Source organism: Zea mays, chromosome 4 (genome assembly GCF_902167145.1).
Source record: "Zea mays cultivar B73 chromosome 4, Zm-B73-REFERENCE-NAM-5.0, whole genome shotgun sequence".
NCBI classification, from domain to species: Eukaryota; Viridiplantae; Streptophyta; class Magnoliopsida; order Poales; family Poaceae; genus Zea; species Zea mays.
In genome coordinates this window covers 121,885,295-121,906,081 of record NC_050099.1, presented here as the reverse complement: position 1 = coordinate 121,906,081, position 20,787 = coordinate 121,885,295, and the positions used below count along the sequence as shown (strand labels likewise).

The 20,787-nt window shown below is 44.3% G+C and overlaps 1 protein-coding gene across 1 annotated transcript; it reads left to right on the top strand.

Annotated features, from left to right (window-relative positions):
* The first annotated feature begins 4,456 nt into the window (after positions 1–4,456).
* LOC118476940 (uncharacterized) lies at positions 4,457–5,696 on the top strand. The gene has a single exon (XM_035967322.1). The coding sequence runs from the start codon at positions 4,898–4,900 to the stop codon at positions 5,480–5,482; it is 585 nt and encodes a 194-aa protein (XP_035823215.1). The 5' UTR covers positions 4,457–4,897; the 3' UTR covers positions 5,483–5,696.
* The last annotated feature ends 15,091 nt before the right edge of the window (positions 5,697–20,787 follow it).

Sequence of the window (20,787 nt, the reverse complement as noted above, 5' to 3'; positions counted from 1 at the left end):
ATATAAATAGCCACCTAGCTACCCATCTATTTCCTAAGGCTTCACGTCCTAGGTCTATCCTTATCGTCCTGATATCTATCCAACTTTGGTTTCTAGCAAGTTTTACTTTTAGAAAAGGTTGGTAATCATGACTTATTGACTTCTCTGTGATGGTATTCGCTCCGATACCAGCTGTGGCGGAACCGCCCGAATTATTCCAGCTTAAGTGCCCAAGTCGCACCCTTAAGGGCAGCAACACACTTAAACAGGAATAACCCGTCAGTCCCTCGGATCTAGTCCGATAAAGCCACTAATCCAGGATCGAATACCACTAGCTCACACGAAGGTGAGGCACAGAGAAATACAATAAAACATAATACCACAAATTTAATAAGTATCATTGGTGATTACATTATCGGAGTTTCAAAAATAATAATCATAAATTTTAATGCAGCGGAAATAACTGACAGAGAAAACCGAGTAACATGGCGAAGCCTGGCCACGCTACTACTCCTGGTCCTCTCCTGCGGAAGCAATAACCCTCTCGACCGTCTATCCCGGTGGCAGGGATGAAGGCCAAGTCACACCATCAACCAATCATCCTAAGGGAACCTGCAAAAATTATGCCACAAGCAAGGCTGAGTATACTAATACTCAGCTAGACTTACCCGGTGTGAGGAGTCTACTCCTCTACCTCTAGACATGCAGCTGTTTGGCTGAGGGGTTTGGTTTGCCAAAAGCACTACCTGAGTCTAAAATCAAGTTTTAGCTTTTCAAGTTTTAGTATGATCCTTTTTACTAGATGTGTACCTAGCTATTCATACATGGTATCAAACATTTTATCAATCAACATCTTTTGCCAGTCACCTCATTTCCACTTTTTACTCAATGCAGTACAATGGATCAAGCAGTCTCATTAGCTGCGAGAAGCAGACGATTCGAATCGAGTTTTTATCCTTGCAAGGTAAACCTAAACACACGATATGTAGGGGCACTCCGTCCCCACACACATCAACAGTCCCCGTCGATTCCCTGGCAACAGATCAGGGCTCACCGCCTTGGCGTACAATGCCTCACTGACCCCGACTGCCGTCGTGCAGTGACCGCACTTGTACCCACCATAACCGGAATGGGAGACCACGTCTCAGGTCGCGTGAGGGGTAAAGTCTACGGGCAGGTTCACTCAGGTACTAGGCTTACCGATTTACCATATTTCTCGGTATGTGTTTAGTACGTTCAAACGCTTGACACAGGTATCCGCACGTTAATCCTTATTCCAATTTTCATCTCGTAGACCACGCGTCCCCATGGACCCGTGTCCACAGACCATCATCATTCTGTTATCAAAGTGGATACAACCAATTCCTGACCTCGCGCGAGTGCTAGAAAAATCACTCGTCTTCTACCGAGATCCCTAATTAGCAAAGCAGCTACTCGACCTAGCATACTAGTATCCATCTCAAAAGGAGTCCTGAGTTCATGCAACTAGGGTTTCAGTCAACTCCTACACTTAAGTGCACAGTACAAGCCTACAAACATTAAGTGCAGTAAAATAGCATATATAACGGTTATGCATAAAACCGAGGCTTGCCTTTCATTTAACACTTAAGTAGTGTTTGCTGGGGGAGGTACTCGCTTGGCGAGCATCCACTGGTTAAGTCCACCATCCTTCAGTACGTCCACCAACTGCATCTTGTGGTTGGCACCACATCACTTGCACGGTCGTCACCTCTCGGTCCTAAATGAGATGTAGGATGCATATGTATGAATACAATGAAAAATATCACAAGCTATATAAATACATGGTAGCAAACTAACATTTAATTGTAAGACAACACAACGACTATACGCAAGCGCTAGCTATTCGTACGTTATCGGCGTTCATCATTAACACCATTAACAAGACGACCATATTTTATTTATTTACGCAACACAAATACGATATCACAGGTACACACATTTATTTAATTGTTACGACTTTGCATTAGTTCTATTGATCACACAAAAGCATCACACACAAGTTTAACAGAGGACCGATGCATCAAAGTCGATGGACTCATCTATCACAATCAACTACAGCAAGCAAGCACATTAATCACGGAACACATGTTAACCTAAGTTTAGCCATCACAAGTCTATGTCCGTTAAGCGCTAACTAAGCATTTTTAGCCAAAATGGTGAACTAAACATTCATTTGAGCACGTGCAGATTTTTAGGACAGCAGGACAGCAGTTACTTGTTTTAATCATAACTTTTCAAATATTAATCCAAAAATAGTAAACTATGACTTTCTGGAAAGTTTAGAAAGTGCTCTACAATTTTGGTATTTTCATCACAACATGATTCAACACTTAGCAAAGTCGAATTGTGCAAACACAGCAGCTCTGTCCAGATTTGGACAGATTCAGGCTTGCAACTTCAAAAATTCACAACTGAAGAGTCAGACATCCAAACAAAGTGATTTTAGACTTTCTGGAAAGCTAATTAAATGTTCTACAAATTATTTATAAACATCTCAAGGTGATTCCATATTTAACTAAGGATAAAAGGCACTAGAAGGCTTTGCTGTCCAGAATTGGACAGATTCAGTCTTCAGACTTTAAACATCCCTAACTTAATCTTCAGATCACCAAAAATAGTGATCCAAGACTTTTTGGAAAGCTTAGAAAAAGTACTACACAACTTTTATAATCACCAAGGGGTGATTCCATGTTGAACTGAATCAAACAATTCAGTTTTCGAAATCTGTTCTGTGAGTGGACAGAACACAACAAGCAGTTTGTAAAATTCATAACTCTTAAACTATCAGGCCTGTGGTTATGAAATTTTAACACAAGCAAGAGCAGAAAAGCATCTACAACTTTCTTATAACGACCATGAACAGATTGCAACATTAAATTGAGCAAACAATGCAGTTTCTGAAATCTGTACAGAATTTGGACAGATTCAGTTACTGAATTTGTAAAAAGCACAACTCCTAAACGGTCAGACCTATGGCTGTCAAATTTTAACACCAGCAAGATAATAAAGTTATCTACCACTTTTCTATAGCACATATTTACCGAAAACACAATTTAGTTCATCAAACATACAGCACACAGAAAACAGTACGTGCAGTCCAAACAGCAATCAATAAATTTCAGCTTCTATATAAGTCAAGAATTGTCTTGCTCTAGAGACTTGAAGTATTCTGACACTTTACCATTTGTTAGAGTTAAAATAATCAACTGAGGATTAACAAGTAGACTCACTAATTTTTATCCAGGTCATTTTGTATTACTAGCTTAATTGCACAACCAAACTATACATGCAGGAATTTTTCAGCTTGCAAGCACAAGAACACTTAACTCAATCATCAAGCACAATCAGGGACAGTTAGTACAAATTCTCATTTCCAATTTGCAATGATTTGGTTATCGAACACAACTATCACATGCTTATGTTATGTAAGTTGGTTACCATGAAAGATACACTTTAATAATGTAAATTAGCATGTGACGATAAGTTAATTCTAAACTCTTTACCTCTCGCAACACATGATCATTTTTATGTCATCAAGGTACCACAACATCATACGAGGACATATGCATACTAGTTTCCAGTTTTACATCTACAACTTCTTTACTAGTTATTTTCAACCACTTAATCGGCATTGATCGAATTAAACCTCTAACTCGACAATTTGGGGCACCATAATTTTCAGAATTCTACATAGACACCTAGCGTCACATAGAGAGTCTACTAATTAACTTGCAACCACTTGAAGTACTGGAAACACCTACATATAACAATTACTTAACGCAATTGAATTCCTCTATTTAACAAGAGTTGGCTAACACGACATGAAAAAAAAATAGTAATTCATACACAAGTTCATATTTTTCTCAATCACAACACCATGAGACCAACAAAACTAGTTTCACCATTTTAGACATCTTAAATTAAAATATAGCTAAAAGTAATTCGATTAGTTTTCTTAACTACTTTTCTATATTAGGTCACTTAGCTCCCAATTAATCAACACACCATATTTCCTTTGACGCAATAGGTAGAGCACGACTACTTGTTTCTAACAATCTTTGGGTATCAACAATTAATTGCCTATGGTATTTATCCGACTCGAAAACATAGAGAAGGCGACGACCACTACGGCATGCCGTCACCTCATCTTAATCGCATATTTTTCCTACCAAGAGATAAAAACATCCGAGTTCTTGTTCTACTTCCTTTTCGTCTACATAGCGTTCATTTATACAATTATAATTTCACGCACATATTCACACACGCATAATAACCCATGCACGTCATCGACCAAAACCTAATTAGACTAACTACAAATCGCACACATCAAATAACCTCTTGCTCTCTAACCGCAAACGCGATCCTACCAATGCGCATAACCGAAATATTTTACACATATGCATTCAAAATAATTAATCGAGTCGATCGAGAGCGACATGCATCGGCTCACCATAAACAAACCCAAACGGCGTTTGCAAGAACGACGGTGATTCCGATTTGTGCATAGCTTCGCCATCGACGAGCGTTGAGCGGCTTGCCTTCTCCTCGCAAAACACGGGGTTTCTCTCCTCCACCAAACACAACAAAACAGCACACACACACAATTAATCATAGGAAAATAATACCGATGCGGAATTGAACAAGGATTTACGTGGCCTCGCCGGGGGTGAACAACGACGACGACGGGGCTGCGCAAAAACAGCAAACCACCGACGGGCGTCACGGCGTGCTGCTCACTGCGCAACAAAACAGCAAGCCGGCAGCGCGCAGAGCTGTCGAGGCTGCTGCACATTTCGTCGAGCACACAGCGAGCGTCAACGGCGCACTGCGCAGCAGCAGAGAGGAGGCATCGGCAGAGGGCTCGCGGCCATGGGCAACTGCGAGCTCGCTGCAATCCATGGACAGGGAGCCAACCGCGCTGCGTGGAAGAGGAACAGGGAGGGCGTGGCTGGAGGAAAGGGGCGAGCTGCTTGTGGCCATGGGGGAGAAGAAAGGGCGCCGTCGAGGGAGCTTCAACAGTGGAGCGCTCGGCTGCTGGGCTGCTCACCGTGGACAGCAGAGAAAGGCAGGCGCAGTGGAGAAAGGGTGCTCAAAACTGCTGGCCGGAGCTAGGGCTCGGCCATGGGAAAGAAGGGGGAAGGAGGAAGGGGAGCCGGCTGGTGGAGATGGGAGAGCTCGGCTCCATGCAGATATGGAGCTTGCCATTTGGAGCAGTGGCAGGGGGCGTCCTTGGCTGCTGGGCGAGCTCGGCATGGAGAAGCTGCTTGCTGCCATGATGCGGGAGGAAGAAGGGGCGCCCTGCTCTTGCACGTTGGGAAGAAGGGGAGGACGCCATGGGAGGAGAGGGAGCTCCCTGCTGCAGCCGCTCGCAGGAGGAGCCGGGAGGGCGCCGGGCCATGGCTGGCCGAGGGGAGGAGCTCCTGCCGTCAACCATGCACACGCAGAGAAAGCAGCGGCCAAGGGGAGAGCAGGGGGGCGCTAGGCAAAGGTCCGGCTAGAGGTGGAAGAAGGCTTGGGCGCCATCCATGGGAGTGGCTGCTCCCTGCTCTGGCGTGCGTGAAGGAGAAAGGAGAAGAGAGTGGCGGCTGGAAATTTTTGAGGGGTGGGAGTGGAAAATTTCCAAGTGAGCACCCCTATTTATAGAAGATGGCTAGGGTTAGGGTTTCCTTAGTGGGCCAAATGGGCTGGGTTGGGCTGGCCCAAACACGTTATCGGGTTGCGCTAATTTATTTTCCGGAATAAAAATGCTCTCGCGGAATTCGTCGCTACGGAAAAATAGAGCGAAAAGAGTTCGGACGAACGGAAGGTTGAGCGATTAATTCGGTCGAGAGTCTAATTTGATTTCGCTCGAAAATAATTACCTACGCGTGATTCGAAAATAAATCGTCCTGAGATTCGATCGGCTTTGGATTTTTAGTCGGATAAGGCGAATCGTGATATTTTAAAATCGCTGTCGATACGGGGTTTTGAGTTCGGTTCGGACATGAAATATTTGGCCGAGTCGGATAAAATTTATTAGAGGACAACATACTGAGTATTCCGTCTGAGAGTACGGACTCGGATTAAAATAGTCGGACATCGATCGAGGTTCGAGGAATTAGACTCGGGCTTAGATCAAATAACAGTCGTCGAGAGTTTGATTAAATGAGTTTCAGATGAGATTTATAATTCGAGAATGATTTCCGAGTTTGCATTCGTCGAGAATAAAAGTTTTAACAGGCTCCAAATTTGGCCTTCCGTGAGACTGATTAACTTCGAATTTGGTGAGATGTGAATGAGAAATCTGGATAATCAGAGATATACACGATCGAGAAATAGAAATTTTTACTGAGCATCCGAGATTAGGATAAATATCCCGACATAACGCGAAATTGACACCTGGGGTGTCACACGGTCATCCGCGCGCCCGGATTCACACCGGTCGCCGTGATTCGTGTTTGGCACGCAGTGGATATTCACGGGGAGGTAAAAAGATAGCGCGGGGGCGTGGATTTGGTCACAGCAGAGGCTTATCACCGCGCCGGTAGCCATTGCGACGTGGTCGGACCACCGGTGTCACCGTGGAAACTCCAGTGACCTCGGTTGTGCCATGCTGTGGCTTGTTACTGTGCGATAGTGACCATGGCGCACTTAAGAGTACAATTGTGGAGCCATTGCACCGGTGAACTCCACAAATTCTTTGCGCCAATGCTCTTCCCTTTCTCCGGCCGCCGCGTGTCTCCTTCAAATTAGCCGCCACCGCTCATGAATCCAATAAATTGAGCATGCCATTAGCTCCGCTAGGTATTCAAGCATCCAGCGCACCCACTCGTGTCTCGGATGTTCACCAGAGAGCTCCAATTTAGGATTTCCCCCAAATCGGCCAAAGAACACCGTGTGAGTGAGCTCGCCGTGGCCAACGCTCTATAGGTCCATTCACCCCCTATGTTTCCTCGTTTCAGTACCCTTATGTGCCCTTGATGCTTCGACCCGGCCGATTGAGCTAGAACTCATAGGATCACCGGTAACGTGTCAAGTTATCCGTTGATCGCACGATCACCGTGTGCAAAGAGATTAGGGGCTAGAACCTTAAAATTGGTTGAGGGGAAAGGATTGTTAGAGGTCAAATTAGGTGTCAACCACTTCTGAACACCGATCATTACGTATCTTGGCCGGTACAAGCTCGCTGGAGCTACTGCTCCGTCGTTCATCGTCGTGGACCTGGCGTTGTGAAGGAATAGAAGTGCGAGGGTCTCGGTGTAATTGTTAGTGACTCATGGAAATAGTGCTACGAACTCGGTTCAGATTGTTTAAATCGCCAGGGGCCTTTGCGCAAAGTCGTCAGCGCAGGCGCTTTCGCCTGTCGTAGGCTGTCTCGGGCCAGATTGAGCCCAGTACTGTTGACCTTTTCTCTTTTTCTTTTTCTACCAGACTTTGAAAATCCATAGGAAATCCTAGAAAAATGCTAAAAATATGAGACCAATTTTGTTGGACTCATAAATTTCTTTAGTATTTAATAAAAATGGTTCCAAGATTTTAGTCCAAACAAGGAATTATATAGTATTTAAAAGGGCTTAAACCTATACCTTTGGAATTTTAGAAATTATTTAATAACTCCAAAAATCACTAAACTTTTAGGATGAGCCTAATTTTGTAATTAGATCCCATGAGTGAAGTTTGACTTATTTCGGACATTGTTTGGTTCCCAAACTTAAAACCCTAGTCTTCTAGGTAGGGTATGCCCTCTAAAATGAAGAACTGACTCCAAAAACCCTAGTTCTCTGAAGTACCATGAATGATTGTTGTATTCAAGATACAACTTGATAAACCTTTTCTATTACTGCATTTCATAAGCAATACATGAGCATTCATGGTTATATATGATTATATATAGAGAACGGGGAAGAAGTAGTGGTTGAAGAAGGAGTTGCACCACCACCACTTGAAGACTCACCTGCCGAGAACTGCTTATATTTTGATATCTGTGGAGTAGAGCCCGACTCTCCTATAACACAAGGAAAGCCCCGGTGCATTTGCCACCTCCTTGCTATTTTGAAATCTTTCTCACTTGCTTGATGCATTAGGTGATAGGAGTTGTGTGCTAAACAATTGATGCATTTCCTTCCTTGGAAAATTGATTACCTTTCCTTGATCACCTATTTTATGAAAAGTTTTTTTTTCTGATGCTTAGCCTTGCTCTAGAAAAACAAAATGTTTTGTTTTGACAAAAGATGATGCTTCAAGTGGGATGGGATGTTTTCAAAAATAAAACTTGATGGTGGATCCATCATGGCCATGATGGGTTCAACATCGTAAAAGATGTACCTCTGTCATGTACCAAACTTTGGGTTGAAATGGTAAAGCTGAGACCAGGCGGGTGACTTAGACGAGAAGAGAGTCTTGGTGTAGTGTCTCCGTCTGAGTCGATTAAGGACCGTGTCGATGTAGGCCTTCTGACCGAGGACCCTTTAACTAGTCACATGCCTCATCATGGGTAAGCTTTGCCTTGGGCAGACTAATACTAGAATAAGACAACACGCAATGGGAGTGGAGAGATGGCGAGAGTAGCGTGTACCCTCCGTGGCAAGAGGCTGGACGGTGGTGTATCTGTGCTCTCGGTTGGCGTGAACCTGATCTGGTCTTAAGAACCCCGGTGGCGAGTTGACATATGCAAGGGTTAAGTGCTACATATGTCGTGTGATTAGAGATCCTCAGCTGAGTATTAATCGATTCGGATTGCCGTTACTTCTCGGACATGAAGACTTGGTCACTGACTTACACGTAGCATTCCAGTGAACTTAAAGGGATGATAAAAGGATGGCTAGTATAGGCCAAGTGCTTGAACTAGGGTAGAAAGAACTCTAGATTCAGGTAATGACTTAACTTGCTAATAAAACTAGATTTTTAAGGATCCATTGTTAGTAAGCATTTTTGCAAACAGAGTCTTGATTCTTGATTAAGCCTTACCTTGACTCCCTCAAGCCAGCATATCCTTGAGAGTCTTTTATTTTGACGGGTAAAACTTGCGAAAGTACACTTCGTACTCAGGGTTTTCGAACCCATGTTATTGTAGGTGAGGAAGCAGCAAACTTTTGTTGCTTTTGCTCTAAGGTGGTGCCAAAGGAAGAATCTCAAGAGTGAAGCCTTAGGAGGATGTTTTCCTCCTTTTTAAAAACATTATACTTTTAAGCGGGAGGAGTTTTTGCCTCTCGGGATTGTAATAATATTACTTCTGCACTCATATACCGCTGGTCTATAATAACAACACTCTTTCTATATTTTAATGTAAATTAAGTTACTGTAATTGCTTCCACTCATTCGTTCCTCCGATGTGTTGTAATATCTGCGTGATGGGTGAAACACTCTTGGGAAAGGTAAAGGATAGAGATACCGAACCTGTCAAGTGATCAGGTGCATCTACAGGGTTGTCTGAGGTCCACTGGACAAGGACAACCGTAGGTGGGCCTAATGACTTGGGAGGTTCCGTCACAGCTGGTATCGAAGCGAAGCCCATCTCTTCAGATATTATGAGGCATTTCAAAAAGTATTTTCAAATACTTATCCAAGAAAATTTCTTTCGTTCTCACCTTGCCACTTTCTGAAGTACTCATCTTATAAGACCAGGTAATAGAGTGCAATGTATAGGTGAAAGGGATTTAGGCTTACACTTATTTCCTAAATGATTTTGGTGGCTATATTGCCCAACACAAATAATTGGACTAACTAGTTTGCTCTAGTCTATAAGTTATACAGGTGCCAAAGGTTCACACTAAGCCAATAAAAAGACCAAGAAAAGGGTTCAACAAAGAGAGCAAGGACAACAAAAGTGTGCCCTGGTCTGGTGCACCGGACTGTCCGGTGTGCCACAGGACAGTGTCCGGTGCACCAGGGAACTCGATGCCCAACTCTTCACCTTCGGGAATTTTCAACGGGCTCCGCTATAATTCACCGGACTGTCCGGTGCACCACAGGACAGTGTCCGGTGCTCCAGGGGAGAGCGACTCTGATCTCGCTAGCTTCGGGAATTCGCTCCGCTATAATTCACCGGACATGTCCGGTGCACACAGGACTGTCCGGTGAGCCAGCGGAGCAATGGCTACTTCGCGCCAACGGTCGTCTGCAACGCATTAAATGCACGCCTGCGCGCGCAGAGGAGCAGTGCACGCGCGGGTGGCACACCGGACAGTCTACAGGACTTGTCCGGTGCGCCACCGGACAGCCAGGCGGGCCCACATGTTAGAGCTCCAACGGTCGGAACCCAACGGCCTGGTGACGTGGCTGGCGCACCGGACTGTCCGGTGCGCCATGCGACAGCAGCCTCCACCAAACGGCTAGTTTGGTGGTTGGGGCTATAAATACCCTAACCACCCCCACATTCAAGTCATCCAAGTTTTCCACCTTCCAACTACTTACAAGAGCTCTAGCATTCAATTCTAGACACACCAGTGATTAGTGAGAGAGATTTGTTGTGTTCTTTTGAGCTCTTGCGCTTGGATTGCTTCCTTCTTTCATTCTTTCTTGCGAACAACTCAATTGTAACCAAGGCAAGAGACACCAATTGTGTGGTGGTCCTTGAGGGGAAGTTTTGTTCCCGTTTGATTGAGAAGAGAAGCTCACTCGGTCCGAGGGACCGTTTGAGAGAGGGAAAGGGTTGAAAGAGACCCGGTCTTTGTGACCACCTCAATGGGGAGTAGGTTTGCGAAAACCGAACCTCGGTAAAACAAATCCGTGTGTCACACTCTTTATTCGCTTGCGATTTGTTCTGCACCCTCTCTCTCGGACTCGATTATATTTCTAACTCTAACCCGGCTTGTAGTTGTGATTAAGTTTGTAAATTTCAGATTCGCCCTATTCACCCCCCCTCTAGGCGACTTTCAATTGGTATCAGAACCCGATACTTCATTAGAGCCTAACCGCTCGAAGTGATGTCGGGAGATCACGCCAAGAAGGAGATGGAGACCGGCGACAAGCCCACTACAAGCCACGGGAAAGCTACATCAGAAGAGTCCCGCAACAAGGGGAAGGGGAAGGAGAAGAAATCCTCTTCCCACAAGTCGCATCGGAGTGGCGATAAGAAAAAGAAGATGAGGAAGGTGGTCTACTATGAGACCGAAACTTCATCACCTTCCACCTCTGGCTCCGACGCGCCATCCATTACTTCTAAGCGCCATGAGCACAAGAAGTTTAGTAAGATCCCCCTACGCTATCCTCGCATTCCTAAACATACGCCTTTACTTTCCGTCCCATTAGGCAAACCACCAACGTTTGATGGTGAAGATTATGCTAGGTGGAGTGATTTGATGCGATTTCATCTAACCTCACTCCACAAAAGTATATGGGATGTCATTGAGTTTGGTGTACAGGTACCATCTATAGGGGATGAAGATTATGATGAGGACGAAGTGGCCCAAATTCAACACTTCAACTCCCAAGCCTCAACTATACTCCTCGCCTCTCTAAGTCGAGAGGAGTATAATAAGGTGCAAGGGTTGAAAGGTGCTAAAGAGATTTGGAACACGCTAAAAACCGCGCACGAAGGAGATGAGGTGACCAAAATCACCAAGCGGGAAACGATCGAGGGGGAGCTCGGTCGCTTTCGACTTCGCCAAGGAGAGGAGCCACAAGACATGTACAACCGGCTCAAGACCTTGGTGAACCAAGTGCGCAACCTCGGGAGCAAAAAATGGGATGACCACGAAATGGTTAAGGTTATTCTAAGATCACTTGTTTTCCTTAACCCTACTCAAGTTCAATTAATTCGTGGCAATACTAGATATACACTAATGACTCCCGAGGAAGTGATCGGGAATTTTGTGAGCTTTGAATTGATGATCAAAGGCTCAAAGAAGATCAACGAGCTTGACGACCCCTCCACGTCCGAAGCACAACCAGTCGCATTCAAGGCGACGGAAGAAAAGGAGGAATCTACTCTAAGTCGAACACCCATCGACGCCTCCAAGCTCGACAACGAGGAAATGACACTCATCATCAAGAGCTTCCGCCAAATCCTCAAGCAAAGGAGGGGGAAAGATTACAAGCCTCGCTCTAAGAATGTATGCTACAAGTGTGGTAAGCCCGGTCACTTTATAGCAAAATGTCCTATTTCTAGTGACAGTGATAGGGGCAACGACAAGAAGGGGAGAAGAAAGGAGAAGAAGAGGTACTACAAGAAGAAGGGTGGCGATGCCCATGTTTGCCGGGAGTGGGACTCCGACGAGAGCTCCACCGACTCCTCCTCCGACGAGGACGCCGCAAACATCGCCGTCACCAAGGGTCTTCTCTTCCCCAACGTCGGCCACAAGTGCCTCATGGCAAAGGACGTCAAAAAGAAGGTAAAATCAAGATCCTCCACTAAATATGAAACCTCTAGTGATGAGGACAATGCTAGCAATGAGGAGGATAACTTGCGCATTCTTTTTGCCAACCTAAACATGCAACAAAAAGAAAAACTAAATGAATTGATTAGTGCTATTCATGAGAAGGATGACCTCTTGGACACCCAAGAGGACTTCCTTATTAAAGAGAACAAAAAGCATGTTAAGGTTAAAAATGCTTACACTCTAGAAGTAGAAAAATGTGAAAAACTATCTAGTGAGCTAAGCACTTGCCATGAGACTATAGACAACCTTAGAAATGAGAATGCTAATTTGTTAGCTAAGGTTGATTCAAATGTTTGTGATGTTTCAATTCCCAATCTTAGAAATGATAATGATGATTTTCTTGCTAAGATAGAAGAATTAAAAATTTCTCTTGCTAGCCTTAGGATTGAGAATGAAAAATTGCTTGCTAAGGCTAAAGAACTTGATGTTTGCAATATTACAATTTCCGATCTTAGAGATAAAAATGATATATTGCGTGCTAAGATTGTTGAACTTAGTTCTTGCAAATCCTCTACATCTACCACTGAGCATGTCACTATTTGTACTAGATGTAGAGATGTTGATATTAATGCTATACATGATCACCTTTCCATGATTAAACAACAAAATGATCATATAGCTAAATTAGATGCTAAAATTGCCGAGCATGAACTAGAAAATGAAAAATTTAAGTTTGCTCGTAGTATGCTTTATAATGGGAGACGCCCTGGCATTAAGGATGGCATTGGCTTCCAACAGGGAGGCAATGTAAAACTTAATGCCCCTCCTAAGAAATTGTCCAACTTTGTTAAGGGCAAGGCTCCCATGCCTCAGGATAACGAGGGTTACATTTTATACCCTGCCGGTTATCCTGAGAGCAAAATTAGGAGAATTCATTCTAGGAAGTCTCACTCTGGCCCTAACCATGCTTTTATGTATAAGGGTGAGGCATCTAGTTCTAGGCAACCAACCCGTGCTAAGTTGCCTAAGAAGAAAACTCCTAGTGCATCAAATGAACATAGCATTTCATTTAAAACTTTTGATGCATCTTACGTGTTAACTAACAAATCCGGCAAGGTAGTTGCCAAATGTGTTGGGGGCAAGCACAAGGGGTCAAAGACTTGTGTTTGGGTACCCAAAGTTCTTGTGTCTAATGCCAAAGGACCCAAAACCATTTGGGTACCTAAAGTCAAGAACTAAACTTGTTTTGTAGGTTTATGCATCCGGTTGGATCATCGACAGCGGGTGCACAAACCACATGACAGGAGAGAAGAAGATGTCCTCCTCCTATGAGAAAAACCAAGATCCCCAACGAGCTATCACATTCGGGGATGGAAACCAAGGTTTGGTCAAAGGATTGGGTAAAATTTCTATATCTCCTGACCATTCAATTTCTAATGTTTTTCTTGTAGATTCCTTAGATTACAATTTGCTTTCCGTTTCGCAATTATGTCAAATGGGCTACAACTGTCTTTTTACTGATGTAGGTGTCACTGTCTTTAGAAGAAGTGATGATTCAATAGCATTTAAGGGAGTGTTAGAGGGTCAGCTATACTTGGTAGATTTTGATAGAGCTGAACTCGACACTTGCTTAATTGCTAAGACTAACATGGGCTGGCTCTGGCATCGCCGACTAGCACATGTTGGGATGAAGAATCTTCATAAGCTTCTAAAGGGAGAGCACATTTTAGGATTAACAAATGTTCATTTTGAGAAAGACAGGATTTGTAGCGCATGCCAAGCAGGAAGCAAGTTGGTGTTCATCATCCACACAAGAACATCATGACGACTGACAGGCCACTGGAGCTCCTACACATGGACCTATTCGGCCCGATAGCTTACATAAGCATCGGCGGGAGTAAGTACTGTCTAGTTATTGTGGATGATTATTCTCTCTTCACTTGGGTGTTCTTTTTGCAGGAAAAATCTCATACCCAAGAAACTTTAAAGGGATTCTTGAGACGGGTTCAAAATGAGTTTGGCTTGAGAATCAAGAAAATTAGAAGCGACAACGGGACGGAGTTCAAGAACTCACAAATCGAAGGCTTTCTTGAGGAGGAGGGCATCAAGCATGAGTTCTCTTCTCCCTACACCCCACAACAAAATGGTGTAGTGGAGAGGAAGAATAGAACTCTATTGGACATGGCAAGAACCATGATTGATGAGTACAAAACTTCGGATCGGTTTTGGGCTGAGGCGGTCAACACCGCTTGCTACGCCATCAACCGATTGTATCTACACCAAATCCTTAAGAAGACATCATACGAACTACTAACCGGTAAAAAGCCCAATATTTCATATTTTAGAGTCTTTGGTAGCAAATGCTTTATTCTTGTTAAAAGAGGAAGAAAATCCAAATTTGCTCCTAAGACTGTAGAAGGCTTTTTACTAGGATATGATTCAAACACAAGGGCATATAGAGTCTTTAACAAGTCCTCATGACTAGTTGAAGTTTCTTGTGACGTTGTGTTTGATGAGACTAACGGCTCTCAAGTAGAGCAAGTTGATCTTGATGAGATAGGTAATGAAGAGGCTCTGTGCATCGCACTAAGGAACATGTCCATTGAGGATGTGTGTCCTAAGGAATCCGAAGAGCCTCCAAATACACAAGATCAACCATCCTCCTCCACGCAAGCATCTCCACCAACTCAAAATGAGGATGAGGCTCAAGTTGATGAAGGAGAAGATCAAAGAGATGAGCCACCTCAAGATGACGGCAATGATCAAGGGGGAGATGCAAATGATCAAGACAAGGAGGATGAAGAACCTATACCGCCACACCCAAGAGTCCACCAAGCAATCCAACGAGATCACCCCGTCGACACCATCCTCGGCGACATTCATAAGGGGGTAACCACTAGATCTCGTGTTGCACATTTTTGTGAGCATTACTCTTTTGTTTTCTCTATTGAGCCACACAGGGTAGAGGAAGCACTACAAGATTCGGATTGGGTGGTGGCGATGCAAGAGGAGCTCAACAACTTCACTAGGAACGAGGTATGGCATTTAGTTCCACGTCCTAATCAAAATGTTGTAGGAACCAAATGAGTTTTCCGCAACAAGCAAGATGAGCATGGTGTGGTGACAAGGAACAAAGCCCGACTTGTGGCCAAGGGATACTCCGAAGTCGAAGGTTTGGATTTCGGTGAAACCTATGCACCCGTAGCTAGGCTTGAGTCAATTCGTATATTATTAGCCTATGCTACTTACCATGGCTTCAAGCTTTACCAAATGGACGTGAAGAGTGCCTTCCTCAATGGACCAATCAAGGAAGAGGTCTATGTTGAGCAACCTCCCGGCTTGAAGATAGTGAGTACCCTAACCATGTTTATAAACTCTCTAAGGCGCTTTATGGGCTCAAGAAAGCCCCAAGAGCATGGTATGAATGCCTTAGAGATTTCCTTATCACTAATGGATTAAAGTCAGAAAAGCCGATCCTACACTCTTTACCAAAAGACTTGAAAATGATTTGTTTGTATGCCAAATTTATGTTGATGACATTATATTTGGGTCTACTAACGAATCTACATGTGAAGAGTTTAGTAGGATCATGACACAGAAATTCGAAATGTCTATGATGGGGGAACTGAAGTACTTCTTGGGATTTCAAGTGAAGCAACTCCAAGAGGGCACCTTCCTAAGCCAAACGAAGTATACTCAAGATATTCTAAGCAAGTTTGGGATGAAGGATGCCAAACCCATCAAGACACCCATGGGAACCAATGGGCATCTCGACCTCGACACGGAAGGTAAATCTGTCGATCAAAAGGTATACCAGTCGATGATAGGTTCACTACTCTATTTATGTGCATCTCGACCGGATATTATGCTTTCTGTATGCATGTGTGCAAGATTCCAAGCCGACCCTAAGGAAGCTCACCTTACGGCCGTAAAACGAATCTTGAGATATTTAGTTTATACTCCTAAGTTTGGGCTTTTGTATCCTAGGGGATCCACTTTTGATTTAATTGGTTATTCGGATGCCGATTGGGCGGGGTGTAAAATTAATAGAAAGAGCACATCGGGGACTTGCCAGTTCTTGGGAAGATCCTTGGTGTCTTGGGCTTCAAAGAAGCAAAATTCCATAGCTCTTTCTACCGCCGAAGCTGAGTACATTGCCGCAGGCCATTGTTGCGTGCAACTACTTTGGATGAGGCAAACCCTTAGGGACTACGGTTACAAATTAACCAAAGTTCCTCTTCTATGTGATAATGAGAGTGCAATCCGCATGGCGGATAATCCCGTTGAGAATAGCCGCACTAAACACATAGCCATTCGGTATCATTTTCTAAGGGATCACCAACAAAAGGGAGATATCGAGATTTCTTATATTAACACTAAAGATCAATTAGCCGATATCTTTACCAAGCCACTAGATGAACAAACCTTTAACAAACTTAGGCATGAGCTAAATATCCTTGATTCCAGGAATTTCTTTTGATGTCTTGCATGCATAGCTTATGAATATACCTTTGATCATGTCTCTTTTATATGCTATGACTAATGTGTTTTCAAGTGGATTTCAAACCAAGTCATAGGTGTATTGAAAGGGAATTGGAGTCTTCGGCGAAGACAAAGGCTTCCACTCCACTCCATAACTCTTCCTTCATCGTCGCTTCGAGCATCTCTCCGGATTTGGTATAATCTTCACTCATATGTTTTATTTGCCAAAGGGGAGAAAGTAGTTAGTAAAGGGCTTATATTTCACTCAAAGTATCCGTTTTTGGCGATTCATGCCAAAGGGGGAGAAAGTATTAGCCCAAAGCAAAAGGACCGCACCACCACCTAATTTTAAAACTAATGATTTTCAATTGGTAAATTTCAAATTGGTATCTTATTGTGTTCAAAAGGAGGAGAAAGTAGTATTTTCAAAATTGATAACTTAAAACCCTCTTGAACACTAAGAGGAGGATTTCAAAATTGATATCTTAAAACCCTCTTGAACACTAAGAGGAGGATTTCATTAAGTGGGAGTTTTGTTTAAGTCAAAGGAAAAGCATTTTAAAACAAGGGGAGAGAATCTCAAATCTTGAAAATGCTTCGCAAAATCTTATTCATTTACCTTTGACTATTTGCAAAAGAACTTTGAAAAGAATTTGCAAAAAACATAACATGTGGTGCAAGCGTGGTCCAAAATGTTAAAAAATAAAGAAACAATCCATGTGTATCTTATAAGTATTCATATTGGCTCAATTCTAAGTAACCTTTGCATTTACATTATGCAAACTAGTTCAATTATGCACTTCTATACTTGCTTTGGTTTGTGTTGGCATCAATCACCAAAAAGGGGGAGATTGAAAGGGATTTAGGCTTACACCTATTTCCTAAATGATTTTGGAGGTTGAATTGCCCAACACAAATAATTGGACTAACTAGTTTGCTCTAGTCTATAAGTTATACATGTGCCAAAGGTTCACACTAAGCCAATAAAAAGACCAAGAAAAGGGTTCAACAAAGAGAGCAAGGACAACCGAAGTGTGCCCTGGTCTGGCGCACCGGACTGTCCGGTGTGCCACCGAACAGTGTCCGGTGCACCAGGGAACTCGACGCCCAACTCTTCACCTTCGAGAATTTTCAAAGGGCTCCGCTATAATTCACCGGACTGTCCGGTGCACCACCGGACAGTGTCCGGTGCTCCAGGGGAGAGCGACTCTGAACTCGCCAGCTTCGGGAATTCGCTCCGCTATAATTCACCGGACATGTCCGGTGCACACCGGACACCGGACATGTCCGGTGAGCCAGCGAAGCAACGATTACTTCGTGCCAACGGTCGTCTGCAACACATTAAATGCGTGCCTGCGCGCGCAGAGGAGCAGTGCACGCGCGGGTGGCACACCGGACAGTCTACAGGACTTGTCCGGTGTGCCACCGGACAGCTAGGCGGGCTCACATGTCAGAGCTCCAACGGTCGGAACCCAACGACCTAGTGACGTGGCTGGCACACCGGACTGTCCGGTGCGCCATGCGACAGCAGCCTCCACCAAACGGCTAGTTTGGTGGTTGGGGCTATAAATACCCTAACCACACCCACATTCAAGTCATCCAAGTTTTCCACCTTCCAACTACTTACAAGAGCTCTAGCATTCAATTCTAGACACACCCAAGTGATCAAATCCTCTCCCAACTCCACACAAAGCATTAGTGATTAGTGAGAGAGATTTGTTGTGTTCTTTTGACCTCTTGCGCTTGGATTGCTTCCTTCTTTCATTCTTTCTTGCGAACAACTCAATTGTAACCAAGGCAAGAGACACCAATTGTGTGGTGGTCCTTGCGGGGAAGTTTTGTTCCCGTTTGATTGAGAAGAGAAGCTCACTCGGTCCGAGGGACCGTTTGAGAGAGGGAAAGGGTTGAAAGAGACTCGGTCTTTGTGACCACCTCAACGGGGAGTAGGTTTGCGAAAACCGAACCTCAGTAAAACAAATCCGCGTGTCACACTCTTTATTCGCTTGCGATTTGTTCTGCACCCTCTCTCTCGGACTCGATTATATTTCTAACGCTAACCCGGCTTGTAGTTGTGATTAAGTTTGTAAATTTCAGATTCGCCCTATTCACCCCCCCTCTAGGCGACTTTCAATAGGAGGTTGAGAATCAACGAAAGTTGATTCCATAATTATGCATGCATCATGTTTTAAAACTATACTAATAAAGTTTTCCCCCTTATGGAGATATGCCGCCGCGTACGAGGAAAACAACGCGTAAGTCCACTGGACCTATTGGCGTACCTCAGCATCAGTTGGCTCCAAGACATGAAGGGAGCAGCAGCGGCAGTAATAACCCCATCGGAGACCTAGAAGCCCAAGTGGAGCAGCTTCGGACGGAGCTACGTCACCGAAACAGGGTGTGGGTAGAAGATGGTCAGCGTATGAATGAGTTAAGAGCTGACGTCAGACATCTGCAAGACGAGCTTGCTGAACGGGATTTGGCAATCGATTGGGCTATCAATTCACGTTCGATTGCTTGGGACCGGGAAGCCAAAGCTCGTGCTCGTGTGGCAGAGCTTAGTGCGGCCATTGACAACTTACAAGTGTATTGCAATACATTACATGAGGAAGTCCATGTACTGTATTCTCGACTGCACCCAGATGTACCTGCCGACCCTATTGCAATGGGAGTCGGACCCTTAGGAACAACCGGTGAAGGATTTGGTGGGGAATTGGACCTTTTTAAGCCCCCTCCTTCTATGAACCTGGCTGACGAACGGTCCCCTACAACAACCAGTGAAGCAACTAAAGACGATAAAAACTAGAGTAGTATAGTTTAGATATAATACTAATGTAAAATAGGTATTAAAGTCATGTTGTACATTTGAGTCTGTATCATTACATCTTGGTAATGTAAAATGATGGTGTATATCGGCATGTTATATTTTTCCCAAATGTTTCTTTGCCTCAGATGCCATCCAGGACTCGTGCACATGACAGTGCGAGTACTTCTCGTGGTCGGGAAGACACGCCCAACCCACCGCCTGTACCGCCAACATTGGCCGAGGCTATCGCTGCCTTGGTCAACGCGACCGCCGACAATACCCGCTTTTTATGTGAAATGGCGGGAGATCAATTCCAGCAACATGGCAGAAGGGCTTATCCGCAGGGACCACGTGAGACTTCATACCTGGACTTCTCTAAAACTCGTCCCCCACTCTTTGTTAAAGCCGAAGACCCTCTGGAAGCCGACGAATGGGTACGTGTTATGGAGCAGAAATTTGGATTCGTCCGCTGCACCGAAACCCAGAAACCATTGTTCGCTGCTCAACAATTAAGAGGCCCTGCTAGTACTTGGTGGGGAAATTTTGTGGCCATTCAACCTGCCAGACATCAGGTCACATGGGATGAATTTAAGTTAGCATTTCGTGAGCACTATATTCCAGAAGGAGTGCTACACATGAAACAAGAGGAATTTATGCGACTCAAGCAAGGAGGAGATAATGTCATGCAATATCTCAACAAATTTAATCACCTATCCCAATATGCAATTGATCAAGTAAATACTGACCTGAAAAAAAAGAATTGCTTCATGAGAGGCCTCAACGACCGGCTTCAAAGAAAAATGGCCACCTGCCTAGATCTCACTTACAGCAGGGCTGTCAGCACAGCGCTGGCAGTAGAAGCTAAGAATACAGGCCCAGGAAAATCAAAAGGTTTCGGAGGTGACAGGTCCAATCAGGGACCTGCAAAGCGACCAAGGTTGGTAATTCGAACTTTCAATCAGAATCGTTCTTCATCTCGCCCACCCTCCTACCCATTCAAACAGCCTGTCTTCATTCGCCCTGCCACTGCCCCCACTTCTACAAGTCAGCCGAGTGCCCCTGGTACTCATTTTCCCTCCCTCCCTAGTTCCTCAACTGGTTGCTTTAATTGTGGGAAGTCTGGACATTTTATCAAAGACTGCCCATATCCGAGGCAGAACAAATCCAACAATCAGCAGAACTCAGGGAGCTCAAATCAAGGCA